The sequence below is a fragment of the Athene noctua genome, chromosome 5 (assembly GCF_965140245.1).
Source record: "Athene noctua chromosome 5, bAthNoc1.hap1.1, whole genome shotgun sequence".
NCBI classification, from domain to species: domain Eukaryota; kingdom Metazoa; phylum Chordata; class Aves; order Strigiformes; family Strigidae; genus Athene; species Athene noctua.
In genome coordinates, this window is record NC_134041.1 from 51,782,673 (window position 1) to 51,805,647 (window position 22,975).

General features: G+C 42.9%; 1 protein-coding gene across 1 annotated transcript in view; it reads right to left on the bottom strand.

Moving 5' to 3' along the window:
• The window catches only part of LOC141961054 (ligand-dependent corepressor), a 52,974-nt gene extending 32,064 nt beyond the window's left edge, over nt 1-20,910 (bottom strand). Inside the window, exon 1 of the mRNA XM_074907575.1 lies at nt 20,814-20,910. Within this exon, the coding sequence (XP_074763676.1) occupies nt 20,814-20,910 (97 nt within the window). The remainder of the gene's footprint in view (nt 1-20,813) is intronic.
• Between the last annotated feature and the right edge of the window lie 2,065 nt (nt 20,911-22,975).

Here is a 22,975-nt window from a genome sequence, read left to right on the forward strand (position 1 = left end):
ACAGCTTAGACAGCAACACTGCTGAAATAAAGACCTGTTTGACTTCCTCATTTGCTCCCTCAGATTCTTTCCTTTATTCAGATTTGAGACAGATATCTGAAGTAGGTACTGGATCAGAGCTGAAGATCCTAGTCAGAAAAGGTCCCTTGGGATTTGGCTGATGCACAGGTAACATGACAGAGAATACATCTTTTATGATGGCCATTCAGGATTTCAAGGTTTTACTTCATGCCCAAGTGTCTTTTCTGGGTAGCTACAGTGAATCTGGTGTCTACAGGTATATTTAACAGTTTACATTGCACTTAACCAAGTTATATACACAGTATTTTCAGCTCCTGTCATCACTAAGTCTTCCTCAAGCCAAGCAGTTCTGTGCAGCTTTTTGACATTGCCCAGTCTTCTCCACCTCATTTAGTCTAGACCTTCTAGAATTCCTGAAGCACAGCATGTTATCAGCCTTTCATTTAATCCACTGTATTTTGGTTGAGGCCACCCTATTCCCTCACAAATTTTGGTTTCAGTCTAGTTTAAGTTCTTTGCTTGAAAGCAGCATGTGTGATCTGAATTTGAGAGAAGACAGCAGTCCCACACTTTCTGCATGCTAAGTTTGTCAATGTCATTGAATTACAGCAGAATCTCGGTATATGCTCACAGTTAATCAAATTATGGGTTTCTACTCAAGAACAAACTGTTACAGAGACAAACATCTGGAATCTGCCTTCTAGAACAGCCAGTCTTGCTCCAGTTTTACAGTCAATATCTCAATAAAAAGGTCTTAGCAGACATCTTACTGCCTCAGGTCTGTTCAAAGAATGAAGTCCTTGTTTAGAATACCCGGCAGCCCTAAAAACAATTATTTGGTGATAAGTGAGGAAACACTGGGAGAACACTCAGCTTTCTAAGAAACTGCCTACCACAAGTCCTTTCTTCAAAATCTGAGTTAAATTTTCCAGGTAGTCTACACACAAAGCTTCTCAAGCTTGGCATTCCACACTGTGTTGTATTGCCAAATTCACTGGAGACCAAAGTATCTGTAACAATCTCTGCATGAAGAAACAACAGAAACACTTCACAGTTTTGAGTACTGCTTTGCTAGAAAAGCTTCAGCCTTTAAGATGAGGGTCACTGTACACTTATATCCAAAGCAGCTCTTTTTGTAACTTCTGAACAGTCCTTTCAGAGCAAAATCTCAGAAATATGTTTCTTAATCCATGGCTAGGAGCTGCCAGCAGTACAGCCATATAAACAGTGAAGGAATGTGATACAAACTGCACTTCTGCAGGCTACATGCTAATCGTTTGATCCCAAGGGATTAAAAGTCTAGCGTAGCACTAACAAGTATTCAAAGTTACAAAGCAGGTTGATGTATATGATACTTTGTATATATCTCCCCTTAAGGTCATTTTTTCCCTACAGAATTCTTCATACATACATTTCGCTAAAAGAAAAAGAGTATCATGCGCATGTAATGAACAAAGTACGACATAAAGGATGAACAATAACGTGCCGAAGACAGCGTGTGCAAGAAGCATTAATAGCGTTTTCATGTAAGTGTCTTGTTTTCTACTACTATCAATTTTATACTTTAAATCCTCTGAAGGTTATTTCAGATACAGCTGACTTTTTTAAAAAGTGCTCTTTGACACCAAGAAACATTTCCAGGCTCAAGGAACATTAGACTTCTAGAACACATTGTGCTTCAGCAGATTTGATAAAACAAACAATAGTACTCAGTGAGTCTCAAATTCCCTTGAAAAGCTAGTAACCAACCATAACAAACTTGCTTTTCTATAAAACCATGGGAATAACACCAGAAGGGACGAGTGAAGGAATCAGCCACTGAAACAAAATGCAGCACAATACTAGAACAGGTGTTGCAAAGCACTGCACTTTCCTACCACTAGTTCTTCTGACAACATCTGTCAAAGTAGCTAAGCCAAAGAACTATTGCAGTTTTACCTAAATTTAATACTCATGTACAGAGCTAGAGAGTACAAATGAATCCAAGCAGAGAAACTGTAACCAATTACTTGAAAACGTTAGCCCAGAAGATTGGCAACAGTTTTAACAAAAGAAATTCAAACCACCTGAAGAGAAGGCTCCTTTCATTTGCAATGGGGAAAGAACGGAAATGCACTGGAAAACTAAGGCTGCAGAGGAACCTGCAAAATCTCCAGCTACACAGTGAATACCGCATTCAGCATCAAATTCACTTCAGTAATTTAAATAGTTTCTTATGGTAGTGTTTCAATAAGTAATTCAGTTAAATATGGTAGTAGTTGAATACATGAGACACTCCAAGAGGTGGCTGGGCCAAAAATACATTTTTTTTAAACACAGCACATTAGTTTAATGCTGACTTCTTTATCTTTAAACCGCTAACTACTGCCACACAATTGCTTACATAACAGAAAACATGCAGTATCTCATTTTGCAATAACTACACAGTCACAAAACATATTTTAAAAGGAAGCTGCATTATCAAACCTGCAAAAATAGTTTAGCATAGGGTTTACTCTTCCAGACAACTGGTTCTTTACAAGTACCAGAATAATGCGTTTTGTGATGCAGGGATTTTAAAAACTTCAGTGTGCAATTTTTTTTTTTTTTGTTAACACTTATTTGATGCAAGTATTTCTATAGATATTTGACTATTTCAAGTATTTAAAAATCTCTCCTAGGGCCTGTATTCATGCATTCAGAAGTCTGAAGTGGTCTTTCATAAATATCTTGAACACAGTCTAAAGATTTTATATGTTCTTGGATTAATCTGCAGTTAATCTTATTAAACAAAGAGCCAAGATTTTCAAGAATGAGTGCTAAAACTGTAACACTAAATAAGCCTGGCTCATTTAAAAAGCAACCCTGAAATTCTTCCTATTCCTGCACTTGTTTTAAAGTCACCAATAAGCACGAGTCAGACTGCAGAAAAACTGTTTCTACCAGCAGGCTTCTGAATATGCATAATGCCAATAAAGCTAATTACATTTCAAAAAATAATAATCTATGTGCAATTAAGATACTGGCAACAGTTTAATGCAAAAAATTGTTTAAATATACTAACATCCTAGTCTTGGGATATCCAGTCAAGCTACGCAAAGAGATGTGTTTGTCCCTTGCATACTCCCAAATGTGGAAGTAGGATCAGAAACTGGATCTGGAAGAAAGGGTAAACAGCATGTTAGTTAAATTCACAGAGGATACTATGTTCTGAGATGTTGCAAACATTAGTGAAGACAAATACATAAATGACCTAGAGAGAAAATAAAATTAGTCTGGAAACAAAAATGTTTCATGAAAAATAACTTCAAACACTCAGTGTAGAGGAAACACAGGCAATAGGGGGAAAAAAAAAAAAAGTAAAATGAAAGAAACCTAGAAGCAGCAACAGTGGACAGTCAGCTGAATATTTGCATTGAAAAACAGTTTGAAGTTGCAGAGGCATCAAACAGAGCAGGGAAATTAAAGTCCTTTCTACAGTCTTTGAGCCAGTAACAATAGCCATCCCCTTGCACAATTGCCAAGGACTGAAAAATTCCCCTTCACTCCCAGCAAGTGGAAAGCTCTTCTCAATGGCAAATCAAGTTCTGCAGGAGGTAGGGTTTAATTTTTTTTAAGCAAAGTTAACATACGGTTAGCATAAGCCTACGCAGCAGGTTCTTCCAGTACTTCTGCTGCTCGTGGCTTTGTGCAGAACAGGAGGAAGCTAACAAAATGAATCCATTTTTACAGGTGCAACTCAACCTTGTATTGTTCAGATTTATTCATGTGGTCCTTGAGAAAAGAAACCAAAACAGGTAGTTCAACTACAAAAAAAAAAAAAAAAAAAAAAAAGGAGGGGGGTGGGGGTGCGGAGGAGAATAAAACCCCTTTACTTTTGCCTTAAAGTTACTTTGCTGGAAATGACATCCACTCATCCATCACGGTAGATGTCTGCACTATCCAACTTTAAGAGCAAAGGCAACAGGAGGAAAGAACTGATTCTACCTTTAGAAAGGCTACAAGAGGATTCCCACCCCCAAGAGCCACATAAACTTCAGCATTTATATTTAAGTAACGAGCATACATCTTCAGCGACTGTCAATACTTTCTCCTTCAGAAAGACTTCCAGGCACAAACCAAGGACAATTTATTCTGCTTCATCCCCAGATTAACAGAATAGGCTAGTTTTGCAGGATTTGTTACTCTTAGACAGAAACGAGGCAACTCTGTTACTTCTATGTTCTTCTTGTTACTATCAGTAACAAGGCAACTATGTAGATTCTTTATACCCAGAGCAGTCCACAGATCAAAATGGAAATGAAAAAAACCCAAAAGCCTTCTAATAGAAGCCATCTTTCTGCCTATCGTGTTGCTGAACCTTAGAACACGCTCCAGCATGGAAGCTTCAGTGTACACATATCATTGTCACATGAAAACAGGAGTGAAGGTTTTCCCTCCTCTTAACAACCACTAAGCTATGTGATGTCTGAAATGTCATCCTATGAACATCCACAGCTTCTGCTTGTGGTGTGATGGCAAGAACAAAGAAACAGTTCCTAGCAGTCTGCTTCATCTTTGACAGAGACTGGTTAGTCCTGTATATTTCAATGGAGATTCAAATGACAGATTCCCAGGCATCCCTCAAGCCAAAAGCACATGAAATGCATTTATTTAAAGGTGTTCTAGTACCACTTTAAAGTAGTTCAGACTATAGGGCCAGTACAGAACTGAGAACCACATCACCTCATTGAAGAGTTCAATGCATTTTTGGAGGATGTGAGGCTTTGGACGTGACAAAAACTAATCTTTGCTTTTTTTGCACCAGGGGATATTGGCAAAATATCCATGTAATCCTTTGCCCCTTTTGAAGGGTAAGTGCTAGCATAAGGCAAAACTCCTGTAGGCAAACTCCAATCAAGGCTATGGATTCAAAGCACAGTCTCATGAGCATATCTTTCAGCAGTAACAGCAGGTTCTGCAGCCCTTCCCTTCTCTGTTCTATCACTCGTTCCTACCCCTGCACTCCATATCAGTTACACTATTGCGAGTTCATAAGACTGAATAAGGGACAAATTATTTCTGACCACCCCATCCCCCTCTTTTTTTAAACAAAAGAAAAAAAAAGAAGTAACTACAAGTTCACCTTGCATAAGAATGGCTGTTGAGGGTTAAGCCCAGAATCCCAGTTCCAATAAGAGCAAACTGTAAGTGGCCACGCAAGGGGTTGCTTCAAACAATGCCACCACGAAAAGCAAGCCCAGCAAATCCTGGAGTACATGGTCTTAGGGACCAGAAGGGTAGCTACTGCTTAAAACCCTGTTCAAGAACTGAGCATGCACTTACTCTAATTGTTAGATGTGTTAGCCTTGGACTCCTGGTAAATGAAAAACACGGAAGATGTGTATTACAGTGAAGATGCTAGAGAATCAAGGTTTATTAGAACAGAAAGGAGCTGGCATCAGCAATACTATGTGCCGCATAGGTTCTTGCACAGTGTGCTGCCGAGAACAGACGAGACATCCAGGAACAGGCTGGATTCATGCTCCTGCAGGAGAGACCACCACACAGATCACAAAGCTCCCATGGAAGGCAAAGGGCTCTACTGCTGAATGAGCAAACAGATGGGAGCTGGGAATGGCTCTTACGCCAGTCCTCTCTCCCGAAAGCCGTGCTGGTCTGACAGCCCTGCTGTGCTCCTTGGGCAACAGTCAGAGTTGCTGGCCAACAAACCTCAGCAGTTGAATTCAGCACAAGTGCTGAACTGCCCTTAGCACTACCTGGTTTTTTGCCCTGGTGATTCCTGTTTGGAAGCAGGCCCTACAACAACTTTCAACCTTGTGTAAAGGCAAAATCCCCAAGCCACCAGCTGTGATGAATATGCATCCTGACTGGATGACCACACAGAAAGCCCAGTCCAAACCTGCTCGACTCATACATCTTGTGATCAACCCATGGATCCTCTGTGGTAGGGATTATTTTTCAGTGAAAAGGGAAGATAATGAACTAAAACAAGAATGCTTCACAGTGGTCTGGTGTAATAAAGGGTCAACTACCCTCAGGGTTTTCCATGGCTAGAAATCTACTGCCTCTGCCATTTGAGAAAGTACTGCCCCTAAACAAGCTGATTCAGCACTGGCCCATCACTCCAATTAGCATGATAAACATAAAGGTGTATGGTACCCTTTCAGGGATTGTTGTCCTCTCCTTAAAACCCAGATATGCAGATGACCCAAATGGGTAAAGAGAAACCCTTCCATTAGGCCAACATTCAAAAGTATGCTGACTCTAACCCAACAGAAGAATTAAGATTACCATTATACTGTAGGAACCAGAAACAAGAAATACCTATGAGAACTACTATTAAGGATATAAAGATAGATTCTGCTATTCTGATCTCTGAAAACTACCTTTTGCTGACAGCAACTAGTGATGATCCTAATGTCTCCATTACAGCATCATTTCTTCTGTAATCTTCTGTTAATTTTATGAAGAACAAACACATTGGATAAAAGATTTTTATCTACTCAGTGGAGATATACTGCAACTTGAGGCACATTTGCTAGCAAGACAGCATCAAGAACAGAATGAAGCTTGCGTGACTCAAGTGCTTTAAAGGAGGAAGAAAAAAATTCCACAGCAGTGAAACGTGTGTGCATGTAAAATGTATGATTGCAAAATAAACTGTTGTAAATTGTTGATTACAAGAAGCAGAGTAAGATGACTCAAAATTCCACAACTTGATTATCCCAAATTACTAGAAGACAGATTACTGCAAACTGAAGGTTACAGGGAAGTCCACTCTGCAGCATGCCTTCAATGTCTTGAAGCTATCATTACTGATTACCTGGCACTTTAATCCATGATAAATCCACCTCTCCACCGAAAGGGCTGATCCCACTCATCCTCTCCACCGCCCCAGATGCTCACTCATCTTGAATTTGCATGGTAACATGAAAAGATGGTTCAGGGATCAATTCCCTAATCCAACCCATCACACATCTACACAAAGCGAGGGCACTAGTACAAAGAGAGTGGCATGATCACCCTTCTCTGCAGCAGAGATTACACTAGATTAGAAACTACTGTGTAACCATGAATTGTGTTTTTACAAAAAAATTTGCTTCCTGCTATGCATCCCTTGGATGTGTATCTGTCTTGTTGTGGTGGAATCAAGACCTTTCACCTTTCCTGAAGGATTTCTATACTGGCCAGCATTAAAACCTCTATTCTCCCATACTGCTCATTTAGGTTAAATTATGTAAAATCGTGATTTCTCAGAGATTACCATCAGAGTTACTGCCCAAATCTGTACCTGCTATAAATGCAACACAAATTTGCACAGTTTGGCAAGGTCTGTAGACAGACTTGCAGTTTCTTTAAAGTCAGGATGAAATGCTTTATTACAGTTGCTCTAGAATAACCTCTCCTGTATTTAAAAGGGAAAAAAAGCCTACAGAATGTTTCATGTAGCATCTTCTATACACATGAGAAACCAGGTTTAGGATATATAAACCAGAATCAATACATTTCAACATTATCCACTAAGTAGTAATTTTTGCAAAGATTAATTTAACGTGTTTTCAAAAATCTGACCCTCTATAAACTTGCTTACATTACTGTGATGTACTATAGTTACAAAAAAAATATATAGCATAATGTTTAACGCTATTCTGGAAAAAGAACAACTCATGGCTCAAAAGCCAACAGTGGATCTATTAAATATTCTTGAGGACCACTTCCTGATGTTGATTTCCTTAAAAGAGAGGTTCTCTGATGAATCTATATAGGCAAATCTCTATGCTGTCCTTATCCTTAACTCATTAACTGAAAACAATAAGCTTTTAGAACAGCTTTTTCCAGGTAACTTCTATTTGGCTTTCTAAGCTTAAAAAACTACCAAAAAAACACCAAAACCACAGAACCTGCCTGCCTTCTCCCACCCCTCTCTCCCCAAACACCAACCCCCAAGTTTCATGGCATAACTTTAATAAGCAAAGGCTTCAAAAGAATATACTTCTTTCCGTCTTATGGGAAGATGACCTGAAACTGTTTTTCACCTAGAGTAGGAAATACTTTGTCCATTTCCCAAAAATGCTTTAAGATATATGTGGAAGACTATCAGAGTTTAGTTTGTAACTGAGTACCTTAAAACTAAATAGCCATGATTTCCTTTCAGACAGGTCTTAGTTATCCCTACCCCACCCCATCAAAAAAAAAACAAACCACCATACCCCCCAAAAAACCCAAAACAGCAATAACAAAAAACAACCATCACACCACTAGAAACATCTATTTAAGACTATTTTTATGCAAAATGTATTTCATTTCTCTGGTTGACCTGCCATTTTTCTTGTCTCTGGATTTCACCGAAACATCCCCCAACTAAACTAACTATATCATTTAGTATGGCACTCCCAGCCCACTTAATCCAGAGGTAGAACAACAAAAACTTTTTCATTCTTTGTTTTAGACGCACCTTTACATTCTTTCAGTGGATTCAAACAAGGCAAGTAATTATACAGCTATTAAAGTTTATTATCTCCTCTTCTAAAAGCATTCTTTGTGAAGTTTGACCCTCATTTATGCCAAATCTGGATTTTCAAAAGAGTTTTAGAGATATTAATTTTCCTTCACTGCTTCTGAGAGGAAAGACTCTTGGGATATTTCAGGGATATGATGTCCCATTAGCTCATACTTGGCTCTATCTTGTCTACCTCTCCTCAGACTGAACTAACAGGGAGGAGCCACCTGAGTAAAAGAATGCATTACCAAGGAGATTCAAAGACTGTAGACAAGCATTTTGCATGTCATTTTGAGAATGAGAGTAAGCTTATGACCTTCTGTGAGGCCACCTAAAGTGAAAGATCATATTCCTAAAACCATCTGACTCATTCTGCTTTAGCCCCCAACCCTACGCTGAGTGTGAGCTGGCAGAGGAGAGAAAGGGAATTATTGCATTAAACAGCCAAAGCCTGTTTGCATGCTGGCTGCCACACTGACAGAAAGCAGGAATTTGTCCACAGGAGAGCCTCACTTGTCACACCTAACCACCAGCTGCTCCAGCAGGCACCAGTGTGCCCTTTTGCTGTCACTGCAGCTTGACGGTTTGTAGCTCAGAGGCACAGGACACCACTTGCAGGGATTCCTCCACATACCCACATTCATCGCTTTCATTATGGCCCACTCACAGCTAAGGTCCCACACACCCTGCTCAACCTAACCGAGGACCTCTCACTAAAGCCAAGGCTTATCAAACCTTGATTTCAGGACCCAGCTTAGAAACAGTCCCTGATATAACTACACTGGCAAAACCATGGAGCAAACAGTGTTCAGAGCAAGAATTCTTTAATTTTTTTATTTTTAAGAAAGTCTTGCCACCACCAACAGAATCTCAAAAACTATGCAATAAATTCAGCACTCCTAACTCTTCAGTTCTGCCAGCTCTGAAATTAGCTGTCTGCTGCTTACAGGCAGAATCATGAAAACCCTCCCAGGCAGCATCACGGCACGCAGAGAGCAAAGATCTACCTGCCTTAAAGATGAGATCAGAGATTCACTCATCTCTTCCCCAAAAACAGAATATGAAAGGACTATTCCTCTTCCCTTACAGCAATGGAAAGCCCTCCAAGTTCCAGATAACAGAAGAACAGACAGGAAAGAATGTAAAGCAGAATTTAGGGTTAGGATGCTGAAATGCCCGTAAGCATGATAAGCAGAAGGTGATAGTTTCTTAGGAACTAGTATTTTTTGCACAGACTTTTTTTTTTTTTAAGTAGGTTTAGTAGTTTTGGTCCTGAAAAGAGGAAAAAAAAGTTTCCAGAAATAACTGCTTACTTTCTGAAGTTTGTGAGGTGTCATCACAAGCGCATTTAGCTGCTAAAGTTCATCAACATGCCTGTAAGTATAGACCAAAGCAGCTGTGATCGACTTCTCCCTACATGCCTTCCTCTCCACCATCTCCCATTATATATAAAGCTGCATAAGGCATTTCCTATCCTAGGGGCAGGAGCAGTCTTTGGGCTACAAGGGGTTGAGAAAATTTAAAGCCCTATCTGCTGTTCTTATTTGGAGCACAGAATTCAGTTCAAAGTACAAGCAGCAGGAAGATACAAATTCAAGATTAGTCACAGGCAAACAGATGATTTAGGAACAAGAACCAATCTGTTTGTTATAGGCAAGAAGTGCAGCCTCCATGTCAAAGTAGACTACAGTTCTGCAACATCTTTCACTTACAAAGTCAATTTTTAATCTAATTTGAAACTGAGTAACTTGTTGAGCAGAGCAACCTCTGAACTCTATATTAAATTCTGTACTGTTAGCGCACTCAGTCTGTGACCTCAGCTACAGTTCCAGTAAAAGAGGGTGAGCTGCAAGAGTGGTCAGGATGGAGAGACTATGTAGGCTTTGATACTCAGTAGTGCAGACCTAGAAATTGCCAAACAGCTTAGTGTCCACTCCATACTTCAAATACCTTCCAGTCATTAAAATAAATAAATCCACATCCTCTTGAGACCAGAAAGGCAGTTTACCTGATGTTTCAGGGTATCTGCCAATGCATGGCACAGAGACTACATTAGTTTACACTCAAGCCTGTGTATTCAAAGTTCACTTCACAAACAGGTAAGGGAGGAGCACTAATGAAATCTTTAGATCTGAAATCTTTAGATGCAAACTATAGCAGGAGTCTGGCCTTCACAGCAAGGTTCTTGGAAGGGAAAATACAGAAGCTCTGAATATAGGGAGTGCAGCACTCAAAACAGACCTCCTTAGTGCCACTCTAGTCTTTTTCCAGAAGTTAGCTTTCAAGTTGAAGTTTTCCAGGGTTAGTGCCCTCCACAATATTCATTTTTGGATAAAATATACTTTTAAATCGTTAAGTATGAGAAGAGAAAGGAAAGATAAAACTCAATCCTAATCTAATAGATGACTAAATATCAGCTCATACCCCTTAACACCTACAGCCACTTTGGAAAGGAAAAACAGTCCTTGTTTACAAATCATTTAGAGCAGTAATTTTCAAACTGTGGGCTCCTGAAAAACACAAAGACCCCACGCAATTTAAACTACTGGCAATAGCCTTGTTTTTCCACAGTTGCTTCTTGCCAACTCCAGGTTGAAAACCACTGATTTAAGAGAGCCCTGGCAACACACAGTTCTTCTCTCAATGGTTTAGGCTTGTTCAAGAGATAAATACAGCATTCCTGCTGAATTGAAAGATCATACACAAAACTGACCCCTGCACAGCCTGTCTCAACTGAGCACCGAAGCCATTTGCTCCCAAATTGTGGCACACCACTCAAGAAAAAATTGCAGAGGCAAGATCAAGGGATTAGATTTTGTGAAGAGTTCACAAAAATACTCCTGTAAGATATGAGAAGTAGGTTCTTGTATCATCTTACCATACAGTTCCAGATTATTAAATTTTTATTATTTTGTATGAATGCACAGGATGGCAATGAGGACAGAAAAGTATAAAAACCAAGCGAAATGTGCAGGCAATAGTTAAGCATTTAACCAGAAATACCAAAATTAGTGTTATACTTACTATAATTTTGTCACCCAAATGTAAGCTAGAATAACCTAAAACATTTACAGGAAGCATTTCAGGGAAAAAGTTACTTTTTCCTCCTCCTAGAGACTTTGATTTTGCAAAGGCTCAGTACACTTGTCTTACACGACACATTCTGAAGTATGGATACTCATCTAAACCTACACATAACCAACATTTCACACTTAGTTTTTCCCTCACACTTCTCCATCCTTCACTCAATCTTGTAATATTTTGAAAGACAGTAAGCTACAGTATGCAGATAAATGATAACGGCTAAGGTCACTGAAACATTCCACTTCCAGTTGAATAGGAGTACAACCTTTCCAAAAGACATTTAGAACTAGCAAGGGGCACTCGTCTTACTTAGCAGTGAGGTCAATTAGATCAAGAAACGATCATCAAAACAAAAATGCAGAAGTTTTTTCAAAGAGATGTTTTCCTCACTGCCTGTTTTGGAAGTGAAGACTAGCAGATGGCTGGTTTTCCATAAGAAATAAGTAAGATCCTTGTGAGAAACTCCAGAAGAGAGAGTATAGTATCATACAAACTTAAGTTTCACTCATGACTTAAAAATACTAAGGGGAAAGCTAGGGATAAGGTAGCTATGCTCCTCCTTTTCCAAAAGGATGTAAATGGAATCACCGATTTAAGAAGATTGCTTTGAAGTTTTCTTACATCAGAAAAGGAAATGACCTCCATGCTTTCCTATTCTCTTGCTTTTGGAGTGCAAAATGGAAGTGTTCACCTCTGCAAAAAGTTTTCTTCACACAAAGAATACAATGACATGTTTTCAGAAATGCGTCTAGAGATTGTGATAAAGCATCACCCACAAAGCAGCTTTCATCATTCTTGCCACAATTATGAATCTTAACCCAGCAGATGATTAAACTTGAGACAAGCTCTGCTATAACACTAGCTTATCTTCAACTTTTTCAGAAAAAAGACAAAATAACTGTCAAATAAGCCAAGAGCCAAGCAAGCCTGTTTGCTATGAGCATTTAAACAAAGACAGTTCATTTTGTGTATTCGAATATATTTATATACTTCTTAAGAAGCCCAAGACTGCAGGACACAAGGCAGAGCTGAGGGGGCTCTTCTGGACACAAGACTCCGCAGTTGAAGCGTACAATCATATCACTCCAACTAATCTGTGGCCAGCCCATGATGAAGTTTCAAAACTGACCCACACGTTTGTCCACACATTAAGCAGGGGCAGAGTATGCGAGAGCTTTGTGCATATGAATTGCTGTGGAACATTTAACATCTGCAGGACTAGCCCGTCCTAGCAAGGCAGGAGGCTGAACCCAAAGTCAGTTACACAGGTAACACAGCAAGCTGATGCCTGTCACATACAGACAGTAGCAAAGGGATCCAAACAGCACACCGCCACAGATGCGTGACTGACACAACTGTGTGCTCAGGAGGACAGGGTGAAGAGCATTAGCATTATGTACTGGCCTGGAAGTATTAGAGTGGAGAATTGCAGGTTGTGGGCTGAAACTTTGACATCCTTTTGTTACTGTAACCAAAGAAAAAAGAAATTAAGAAATGAAGAACTCTGCAGCTTGACTCCCTGTTCCTCTTCCTACTCTGGCAGTTACTCCACTTTCAAAACATAGCTACCACCCTAACCTAGTAACAGCAGCAGAGGTCGAAAGACCACATCAGATAGACTCATCTATGCAATTCTCTCCAGCCAGATCTTGAAACATCTGTACTATAAACATATGCAAAAAATGTTCAGAAAGAACCAGGAAATTTTTCATTAGTAAACTCAACTCAAGAGTTAAGATTGCCTGGTGGCCTCTGATGTCTTTCCACGCTGCTGGATTCAGCTTCTGAAAGGTTCCTTTGTTAATGAATACTAGGCTCTTGTCCGATCCTCTTTTCTCCCCCTCTTCTCCCTCCCATAAAATATCATGGTCCTCAGGGCATAAGGAACATCCTTTGTCTCCCTGCAAGTCTTCCCTGTGCAGACACTTTGCCACTGCTTCTGGAAAATGCAACGGGAGTACCATCTTTTCTCTTGTCTGTAAGAGGAGTGGAAAAAACAGATGGAGACATCATCTAATAGCAATTTTGCTATGTAGGAAGTGGTGTCCTGCAGAAATGATGAAACACCATAACCTTCACTTCATCTTTCGGTGTTGATGTGTAACTTAAATCTCCTACTCAGCTCTAAGAGCTGAATTTTTTTGTCAATTCACCATAAAAGAACACACAATACTACACAGCAAACTGTGGTGAAAGGTAAATAACTTGAAGATGTCCAGAGAAATAATAGTACAGCATTCCTCAAGAGAGCTTCGGCTTCTTTCTTTTTCTCATTTCACAAAAGAAGCTGAGGCCACATGGATTTAGCAGAGAGAACTGAGGAACCCCAGAGGCCTGCTGAGATACTAGGGAGAGGTGGTGTAAAGCTGCAACTTTATTAATGTAGGCACTGGATGAGAGCATCCAACATGGATGGGAAAGCAAAGCTCACAGTTCATTATAAGAGAGAGAGCACTGTATAACCCACGAGGCTTTGAAGAGGGAGAATAAAGCAATCTCCCTGCTGCTGTAAGTGAACATGATGCATGCAGAAATTAGCACTTATTCAGCAAAAGACAACTTGGATTTGTGCATGTGTGACAATACCAGTTTAATAGCCTCAACTCTTCATTCTCTGCCTCTCCATCCTCTGCAGATGTTGTAAAAAAAAAAAAAAAAAAAAAAATTATTTTCCAGTCAGGTCTACTCAGGGAACTGATTCACCAAGCTGCCACACACACTTGTGCCAGCACAGAGGAGACTATTTAAGCCAGCTTCGACAGCACTGCTGTCAAACATAACCACAGTCTGTAGCGCAGTTACAAGACAGAAGATGCAAACTTGAAAACTCCCTGCCTTTGGAGGAGGCTACTCTGTTCCCCTCTCCCCTCTCCTTTGCCCCACAGACATGATACCATCCATTGCTCCAGTTGAGCTCTCCTGCTCGTCTCATTCCTAACTAGGAAGACTCAGGTTACTAAGCATCATCAGAAGATGAGTTCATTTTTCAGTCTTCTGTCAGTTTAGTAAAAACAAGTACTACCACCCCTTTCGGCCAGAGGTAGAGCCTAGATTGGCTCAGCCCATCCCATCCAACCCTGCCCTCAGAAAACCCCAGAAGTTTTGCATTTCTCAGAGAATTAGAAATATCCATCCCACCTTTGAGAACCAAAGCCTCAGCCCCTTAAGGGTGAAAACATACATACATAGGAGTGTTGGAAAGGACTGGAAAGTCCCCTGTAAAACACTGCAGCAGTGTCCCCTTCGCCCCAATCAGTATGACAGGGCTACCTTTCTTTAATCCCATTAAATGCCTGGTTTTCCTCAAACCTTGCCTAAACTGACTTTTAGGAAGTATTCTCATTGTTATTTTACGTTAGCCATGACAGAACACTAGCACTCAGACCAAAAAAAACACGAAACACCCACATGACAGTACTTGTCTGGATGTAAGATAGCTTAAGATGGCAGAGCATTAAGCCATTTAAGTACTATGCAATAAGCATTTAGACAACTGAGCACAAGAACTGGGATTTCCTATCATCCATTCTTAATCAAAGTGCAGCTATTGTGTTTCCATACATAACAGTATTTGGATTATCACCACCATACGGCACAAACCGTCAAAAAATGGCTTAAAAATTTTTAACAGTCCTTCAGGTACTCTTTTAAAATGGTGCCATACCACAAAGCTGTAAATCTGTAGTGTATATATAACAATATAAATATTACAAAGATTTTATCTAGTTGAATTTGGACCATTTCCTGCATGCACAGAATGGATTACTGTAATTAATTTTGAGAAGCTTTATTAAAAGTGGATGAACTCTGAATGTCATTAGCTCTTTGTTAAAAATTAAGTCAAAAGCCCCTATACTTCCTGCAGGGTGAACATGTCCCAAGAAGGAAGCCTCCCATCTTGCAGTGATAGTTATTACTTCATACAAATTAAAATAGATTTTTGTTGAAATGTGAAACAAAACAAGTGATTTGGCCTAGTTCAAAATTTCATGTTGCAGTCACCAGAAGCAGAACTCAAGATGGTATAATATGAAGTGATTATCAAGATTTTTTTGAGTATGCTTTTGTTTGGTTGACATCATTCCTGTCAGGGTAGAAGTTATTCTTCATTTTCAAATAGGGAAACAAGGGCAAATCTGAAGTGATTTATGAAGAATCCAAAGAGATATTTGAAACAGATCTAGATTCATCCCCCGCAGTTCAACTTCTACTGTTCTTCAGATGCATACCATCCTTCCATGCACATTTAAAAGTAAAGCTAAATATCAAGCTGTAAATTTCACTCCTTACAACTAAGGATTTTTATTTTTAAGTGACAGCTGCCTCAATTTTTTTCCTGGCATAGCTTTGTCATAAAAGGGTAATTCTCCCTCCCTGTATCCATCCTGCCAACAGGCAAAAATGTTTGTGTGTAAACCAGATCTTCCGGAACAAGCCTTCAGCTACTATACTGTAAAGTTTCTGTACAATGGATATTTATTAGTAAAAAATCCTGCAAGCTGCATCTACATTACATACAGGTTGAAATAAGGTAAATAGTACCACTTGCACATTTGCTAGGGACGTGGCTGGGGGCATAGCTGAATCCGATACTAGTTTAGAATAGCCCTACACTTAAACTTTTACTTTAGCACTTACTTTAACTTGCTTTCTATTTTTTTTTTTTTCAGTAACATCAGGGCTATAATAAGCTTTCGCATTTTGGAATGAAGAAATACAATCTGCCCTTTGAACTAAAACTACGTTAAACATTTGGAGACTCAAGCCTACTTCCAAAACAATGAAATAACACAGATAACTGTTTGGAAGCAGCAGCTAATTCATATCATATAGAGGCTGGAACCAAGCAATAATCAAGATAAGAAAATGTAATAAAGATTTCGGAATTATTCAACTGTTATACACCTTCTCTTGATTATTATTAGCTTCTAATACTTCCTGATGTATCATATTTCTTCCATAGGATCCACACTTTAGTCCTAAGTATCTAAGGTCACAGAAGACCACCATTATTCAAGAAATTAGTACACAAAAACAGATCAGGTACTTAGGTTACAGTATTTCACCAGCGGCAATCATTAAAAAAAAAAAAAAAGAAATTACTTCAGCTTATTTTGACAGCTTAAGAGTAAAATCAACAGCTAAGCAGCATTTCAGTGAAACACTGACAGCTCCAGATGACTGGAAATCTTATATGAATGTTACAGGTTTTCCTTCTAAATCATAATTTTGCTCCAAAAACTAGGGATCGCTGCTGTAGAGAACCAATACATTCCCTCCCCACCCCCGCCCCCCCAACACAGGCTGTAATTCAGTCAGGGAGTCTCTAAGAGTACAGCTAATATTTAACAAAGGGCCAAGCATCACCAGCTGGTAGAAATGCATGCGACCACCTCAAACTATCACTCCAGTAACCGCACAGAATTGCAACACTATTACTGCCTGTATAAAAGGTGTCAGGAGGGTTTCAAGCATCTGTGGGCTCTCTCCTCCCTCAAACTCTCCATTCCTTAGCTGATCTGATCTGATCAACCATTTCCCATCCGGCAAGCGCCTGAACAGCAAGTGACGGGAGGCGGGGGGTGGGGGGTGAGAAATTATTAAAAAAATAAAATCATCACACACATTTGTCTCTAGGTATCTGCTTTTGGCTACCAAGAGAGATGCTAACGCTCAAGACTGGTACAGAGAATACATATGTCAGCATCACATAGTTATCATCTGGCATACCAGGTCTCTAGAATCAAAGTCCTACAAGGGCATCAAGACACCACGCACCACTCCTGGCTACCCTCCTACGCTGTGGTTCAACAGCCCCATGCATCTCACTGCAAAGAGAGCTTAGACATCCCTTCTCCACTTCCCTCCACCTCCCGGCCTCAGCATGCTGCCCCCTCAGTTGCACCACTGCATCAACAGAACTGCTCACAGAGCCGTCCCCCACCAGCCCCACCACCTCCCTCTCTCCAAAAAAAGGGGCTTGAAACGCATGACAAGGAAGAAAGGTTTAAGCCAGATCAGTTCCCTGAGCCACCTCCCACAAAAAGCTGCGCTGGCACAACCGAAGGTGAAACTCTGTGACAGTTCAAGACGATCTGCATCTCTCTTGCTGCCTTCTCACTCTTTTTCTTTCCACCAGCTATGCATTCTCACCCTCTTCCCTGTGCTAGCACTGGTGCTTGTCTGACCCAACAGCAAGCCAGTTCAGGGAGCTATACCAGCAGAAAATTACCCTACCCACTCCCAAAGATGATGTTTTCTGCTAGCATAACTACCCTGAATTTGCTCCCTGTGGGCAAAGGTGGTCAGTCCTTTGGCCCTCCTTGTGTTATTGGTCCCCTTGAGAGCACCAAACTTAGTTTGACAAACTGTCATGAAGCCACAGTCCAAAAGAGCAGCCTGCTGCAGAAGCAAGAAACAAGAGGGGAAAGTGAATTACTTAAGCCATTTTTATTGCTAAACACACTCGTTCAAACCACAAGCTTTATTTTTTCTGACTACCGCACTGTGTATGACTTTTCAGGGAATGATGCTAAACCAGATAATCCCACACACCTCAGATTTACTTTCAGAACTAAATATGAATGGGTATTTCTGAACTAACAAGAAGGATCTTCCCATATTCTGCCTCCCCATACTTATCTATCAGTATTTATTACAGGAATAAATTGAGACTTCTACAAATGGCCACAGTGAAACATAACGTTACATCATTTAACAGGTCAGCTTCTAAATCTCAAGGAACATTGTCAAAATTCACTTTAAAAGACAACAGAGATGGATTTGGAGCAAGGTGCTAAGATGACTACATCATTTCAGCTGTACATCCTGGGTTAGTGCAATAAACCTTTTATAGTTGTGTGAGAAAATACCAAACCAAAAAAGATAACAACACATTTACATGACCCAACAATTTATGCAAGATTCATACTAGGAACAGGGCAGGTCCCGAGATCTCATAAAGTAGATCAATTTGAGGTTGAAACTATTTATGACATAGTGCCATCAAGATAAGTCACACAGCACTGTTAAACTTTGGACTTTTTTTTTTTTTAAATGGTTTTGTACTTTACCTCCAAAAAATCCCAGTGTTTAACAGTGTTCACAATATCTTTTGTTAAATACACACAGAGGGACTTTCACAGAGGGAAATCTTTTGGAGGAACAAAACATATATCAAATTTAAGCACGAGGAAGAGATATGGAAGGGATAGAGGAGAAAGCAACTTCTTCGGGAGCTGGCAATTTAAATGGCTTTAGGGAAGTGGAACAGGGTGTGTTTGACTGGGGGTGGCAGGGGGTGGTGGTGTTTGTTTTAAGTTTTAGCACTTAGGGTTGCTAAGAACTTCAATAATGTAGCGTTTTCCTTTAGTCTGTAGATAGCACAGACTTCTCTAGCTACCAAAATTTTCCAAAAGAGCAGCATAATGAACAGACACAATTCTTGCATTTCACCCCAACACAAGATCTTGAACAGCAGCTTTAAAATTGCCCTTTTCCCCCCACCCCATTTACTCCTCACAGCTCTCTGGTTAAACGCTGAGCAGCAGGACAGCTCCCCTGGAAGACTGAAGGGCCCAACGACAGAGCAGCGGGCATCGAGAAGAAGACAAGATGACATGCTGCAAGTAGGGAGTTTAGAAAGGACTAGAACAGGTGATCCCCAGGAGATGAGAAAAGGAAACAGGAGCAAAATAAATCTGGTTCAAGCAGAGGTGGAAGCCAACAAAGTGTTCCTAACATAGCAAAGCTAGACTCCAAATAAAATCTCATAAACTGGATCTAGAAGCATCACTAATCAGTTGGAAAGAAAATCCAACACTTTTGTGTAGAGGCTGAGTTTCTCAGCAACATATTGCCCTTGAATCGCTTTATGCTTAAACAAGTTAATCGCTCGTATTAATCTGGGGTTAACAAGCATCTAGCATACACTTTTATATTACAGAAATTTAAACATTTAGATGAAGCCGAAAATATGTACGGCAGCAGTTACACCTCCTGGTGTAACCAAAAACGGTGTTTCAAATCCCTGATAATGAACTAGGATGCTGAGCTAACTGACAATAAGAGGTTTAACTCTGCACACAAGGAACTAAAGTGAATCTGTGAATGTTATTACAGATTACCTACGCTGAGCAGTCGCTGGCAGATTATAGCCATATTTGCATATTTAAAAATAAAATGAGGATTTGTGCTCAGTTAGAAGGAGGAGGCCAAATAAGAAGAGACATACCAGTGTTCTAGTCAGAGATTTTTAAGATTACTCTGGAAGTTCACAGTCTACTGTTGTCAAACCCATTTTACTATCTTTGCAGACATGCACCAAATTCCTGGCCTAGAGCTGGCGGTTATGTGTATTTTGGGACCCATAGAAGAGGCCTCGATTTCTCACTAGGGAAAGAGAAAAGGGCAAAATCTGTATTTTGAATGGAGAAAGTTACTGGAGATGAAAGGACGCCGGGGACTTCTTTTTCAAAAACCCCAAATATTCGATTGCAAGGAGCCTGCATAACAACAAACGCGCACAAGAGAAGAGGGGGAAAAAAAAAAAAAAAAAAAAAAAAGGGGTGGAGGGGGAGAAGAAGAGAAAAGCAATCACACATCCTTTTAACCCCCGCGGCCTCGCTCCGGATTCACGGCGTCAATCCGGCACCCCAATCCACAACTTTCCGCCGGCCCCACCGCCGCGCTCCCCGAGCCTCCCCCCGCGGCTTCTCCCGCTGGGGCGCGGGGCGGGCGCGCCGCCGGCGGCTCTGCGGCCGGCCTCCCTCCCTCCCTCCCTCCCGCCTCGGCTCACGGCGGCGGGCCGGGGGCAGGCTGGGCCGGGCCGGGCCGGGCTCGCTTCCCGCGGCGGCGGATGGGCAGTGACAGGCGGGCCGCTCCCCGCCGGCGGGAGCGGCCCCGGCCCCGCCGTAAACAAGTTTGAAGGGGCCGCGGCCGGGCCGGGCGGGGAGGAGCGGGCGCGGCGCTGACAGGGGCCGCACAAAAGGGCAGGGCAGGACCCCCCCTCCCGGCGAAGGGCGGGGCCCGGCCCGGCGCCGCTCGCCTCACGGCGGCCCGCGGCAGCGGGTGGGGGGGGGGGCGGGCCCGCAGGCCGCGGCGCCGCTCGCCTCACGGGCCGCCCGCCTCCCCCCCCCCCGCCGCCGCCGCCGCCCGGCTGAGCCTCCCCCGACCGCCGCCGCCGCGGGGCCCGGCCCGGCCTCCCCGCCGCGCCGCCGTCCCTCACCTACACAGTGAATGAGCTTGTGTCGCCACGAATCGAGCTGGTGGCGGACGCCGCGCCTCTCGATGGAGCACTGCTGCCGCCCGCACGGGCTCGCCATCTTCTGGGCGGCGGGCGGGGGTGGGGGTGGGGGCGGCGGCGGGCACGGCCAGGGGGGCAGGGACGGGAAGGAAGGGCCGCGCGCCGCGCCGCGCCACGCCCACCCGCGTCAGCGCCCGCCTCGCGCCCGCCACGCAGGCGCCGCCGGGACGCGCCGCGCCCCGCCCCGCCGCCCGCCCCTGCCCGCCGCGCGCATGCGCCCGCCGCCGCCCCACCCCCCGCCCGCCCGCACGTGCGGCGCCGCCGCCCCCGCCCGCCGGGGGGCGCCGTGTCCCCCCGCACCCGCCGCCTGCCCGCGCTGCCCCCGGCGGGAGCCGCGGCCCGGCCCGGGCGGAGGCTGCGGCGCAGCGGGAGCTGCCGTCCCTGCCCTGGGGGAATGACGCACGCCAGAGGGGTCACTGCCCCTGAGGCGACACCCCGCCCCTGAGGGATCACCGCCCCTGAGCGAGGAGACACCCACCCCCGAGGGACTGTCCCTCAGGGAACACCCCCCCAGATGGGCCACTGTCCCGTCCCACCCCTGAGGGGGCCACATACTTTTCTGCCAGGAAGAGTTGAAATCTCCGCCTCTGCTCCACAGTGTAGCTCAAAACACCGGGTCTGTCGGTGGCCACGAGGAAGAGGAAAGTCACCCGGGTGCAACGGCCAGGAGGCCTCCCGGTACTGATGCAGCAGTGACAGCTCCCTGGCACAGACACCTCCTGTGTTTTAGCGGTATCCATTTACCCTTTACACCACAAGAACAAAGACCTTCCTCCAGCATGAGCTCAGACATAAGGGGTTGATGATGCAATAACTATTTCTGATGGCAAGCAGTGAGCGGCGAAGGAAGGCGTGGTACTGCCTGGTGCCTGTGCAGGAGGAAAAACATCTGTAAGCTCAGGGGCTGAGCTCAGAAAGGTGAAGTGTGTTACCCCAAACCCTGCTGCAAGGACAAAGATGAAGCCCAGGAGTCGTGGCCCTTATTCCCTCGTCCTAACCACCGGAGCCATTACCCTCACCTTGCCAAGCCACGGATGGTTAGGGAGCTTGAAAGGCAGAAGGGTCAAAGCTGACTGTATGCAGATGTGGTAGTAGGATGTCCCAGGTAAGATACTTCCCATGGAGACAGGGAAGTGTTTAAGCTGCTGTTCAGGTGCAGTTGCAGCTGCAGTAAGCCAGCTGTCCTGTTGAAAGGGAACTCCAAGAGGCACAGAGCAGGCTCTTGGTGCACGTAGGTAGGAGAGCAATGAGCCTGTCCTACAAAGGGAGACCAGGACAGCTTGGTTTGGCTAGTCCAGCAAAAGGAAAGCAAAACCAAGGTGTGGTTGCTCTGCTGGTGTACTGGAGAAGCTCTAGTGGGGAAAGAGTGTAAATTCCAAGGGACAAAGCTATCTAAAGCCCAACCGATGGTAGCATAAGGACAGATTACTAATTGGCCCTTAATACCCACGTGGAGAAAGTCAGAGGGTGGTTTCTAACTGTAGGAGGTGGAACCTCCCAGCAGACAGCAACCAGAGTAGCAAGAGGCAAAAGCCTGTTTCAAAATACAGTTTCCCTGTGAAGAAGGCAACATGAAGCTTGTTTTCACAAGTAGAGCAGACAGGTGTAGTGACCAGGGAATCCCTGTCCTGATTTGAAAACCATTAGCAGTGGAAAGAAGGAAAGCATGACCTATGTAGAATTTCTCTGCTACAAACAGTGGGAAAGCTCCTTGGGCAGCTCTGTTCAGGTATGATACCCTTAGCTGCACCTCACTCCAGTTGTGAGGGATATCCTCTTCATTCCACCTATTTTTCAGCGTGATGAGCCATTGGAGTCTACATGTCTTCATTTCCAGGCTCCATATGTTGGCAGTGGGGCATCTTCCTTCCACTCAAAGTCCAGACATGCCTCTCGCTGGAGCCAGTTCAAAAGTCTGTTAGGCACTGTACTAACTACAGAAGAAGTACTTCTTCCTGAAAGGTAGTTGATTTAAACAAAAGGATTGCAACATGAATACTCCAGACTCCAGCAGCGAACTTCTGTCTGCAGTCTGGATGGTAGCTAGAACAGCAGGTGGACAAGCTGCTACAGAGACTAATGGT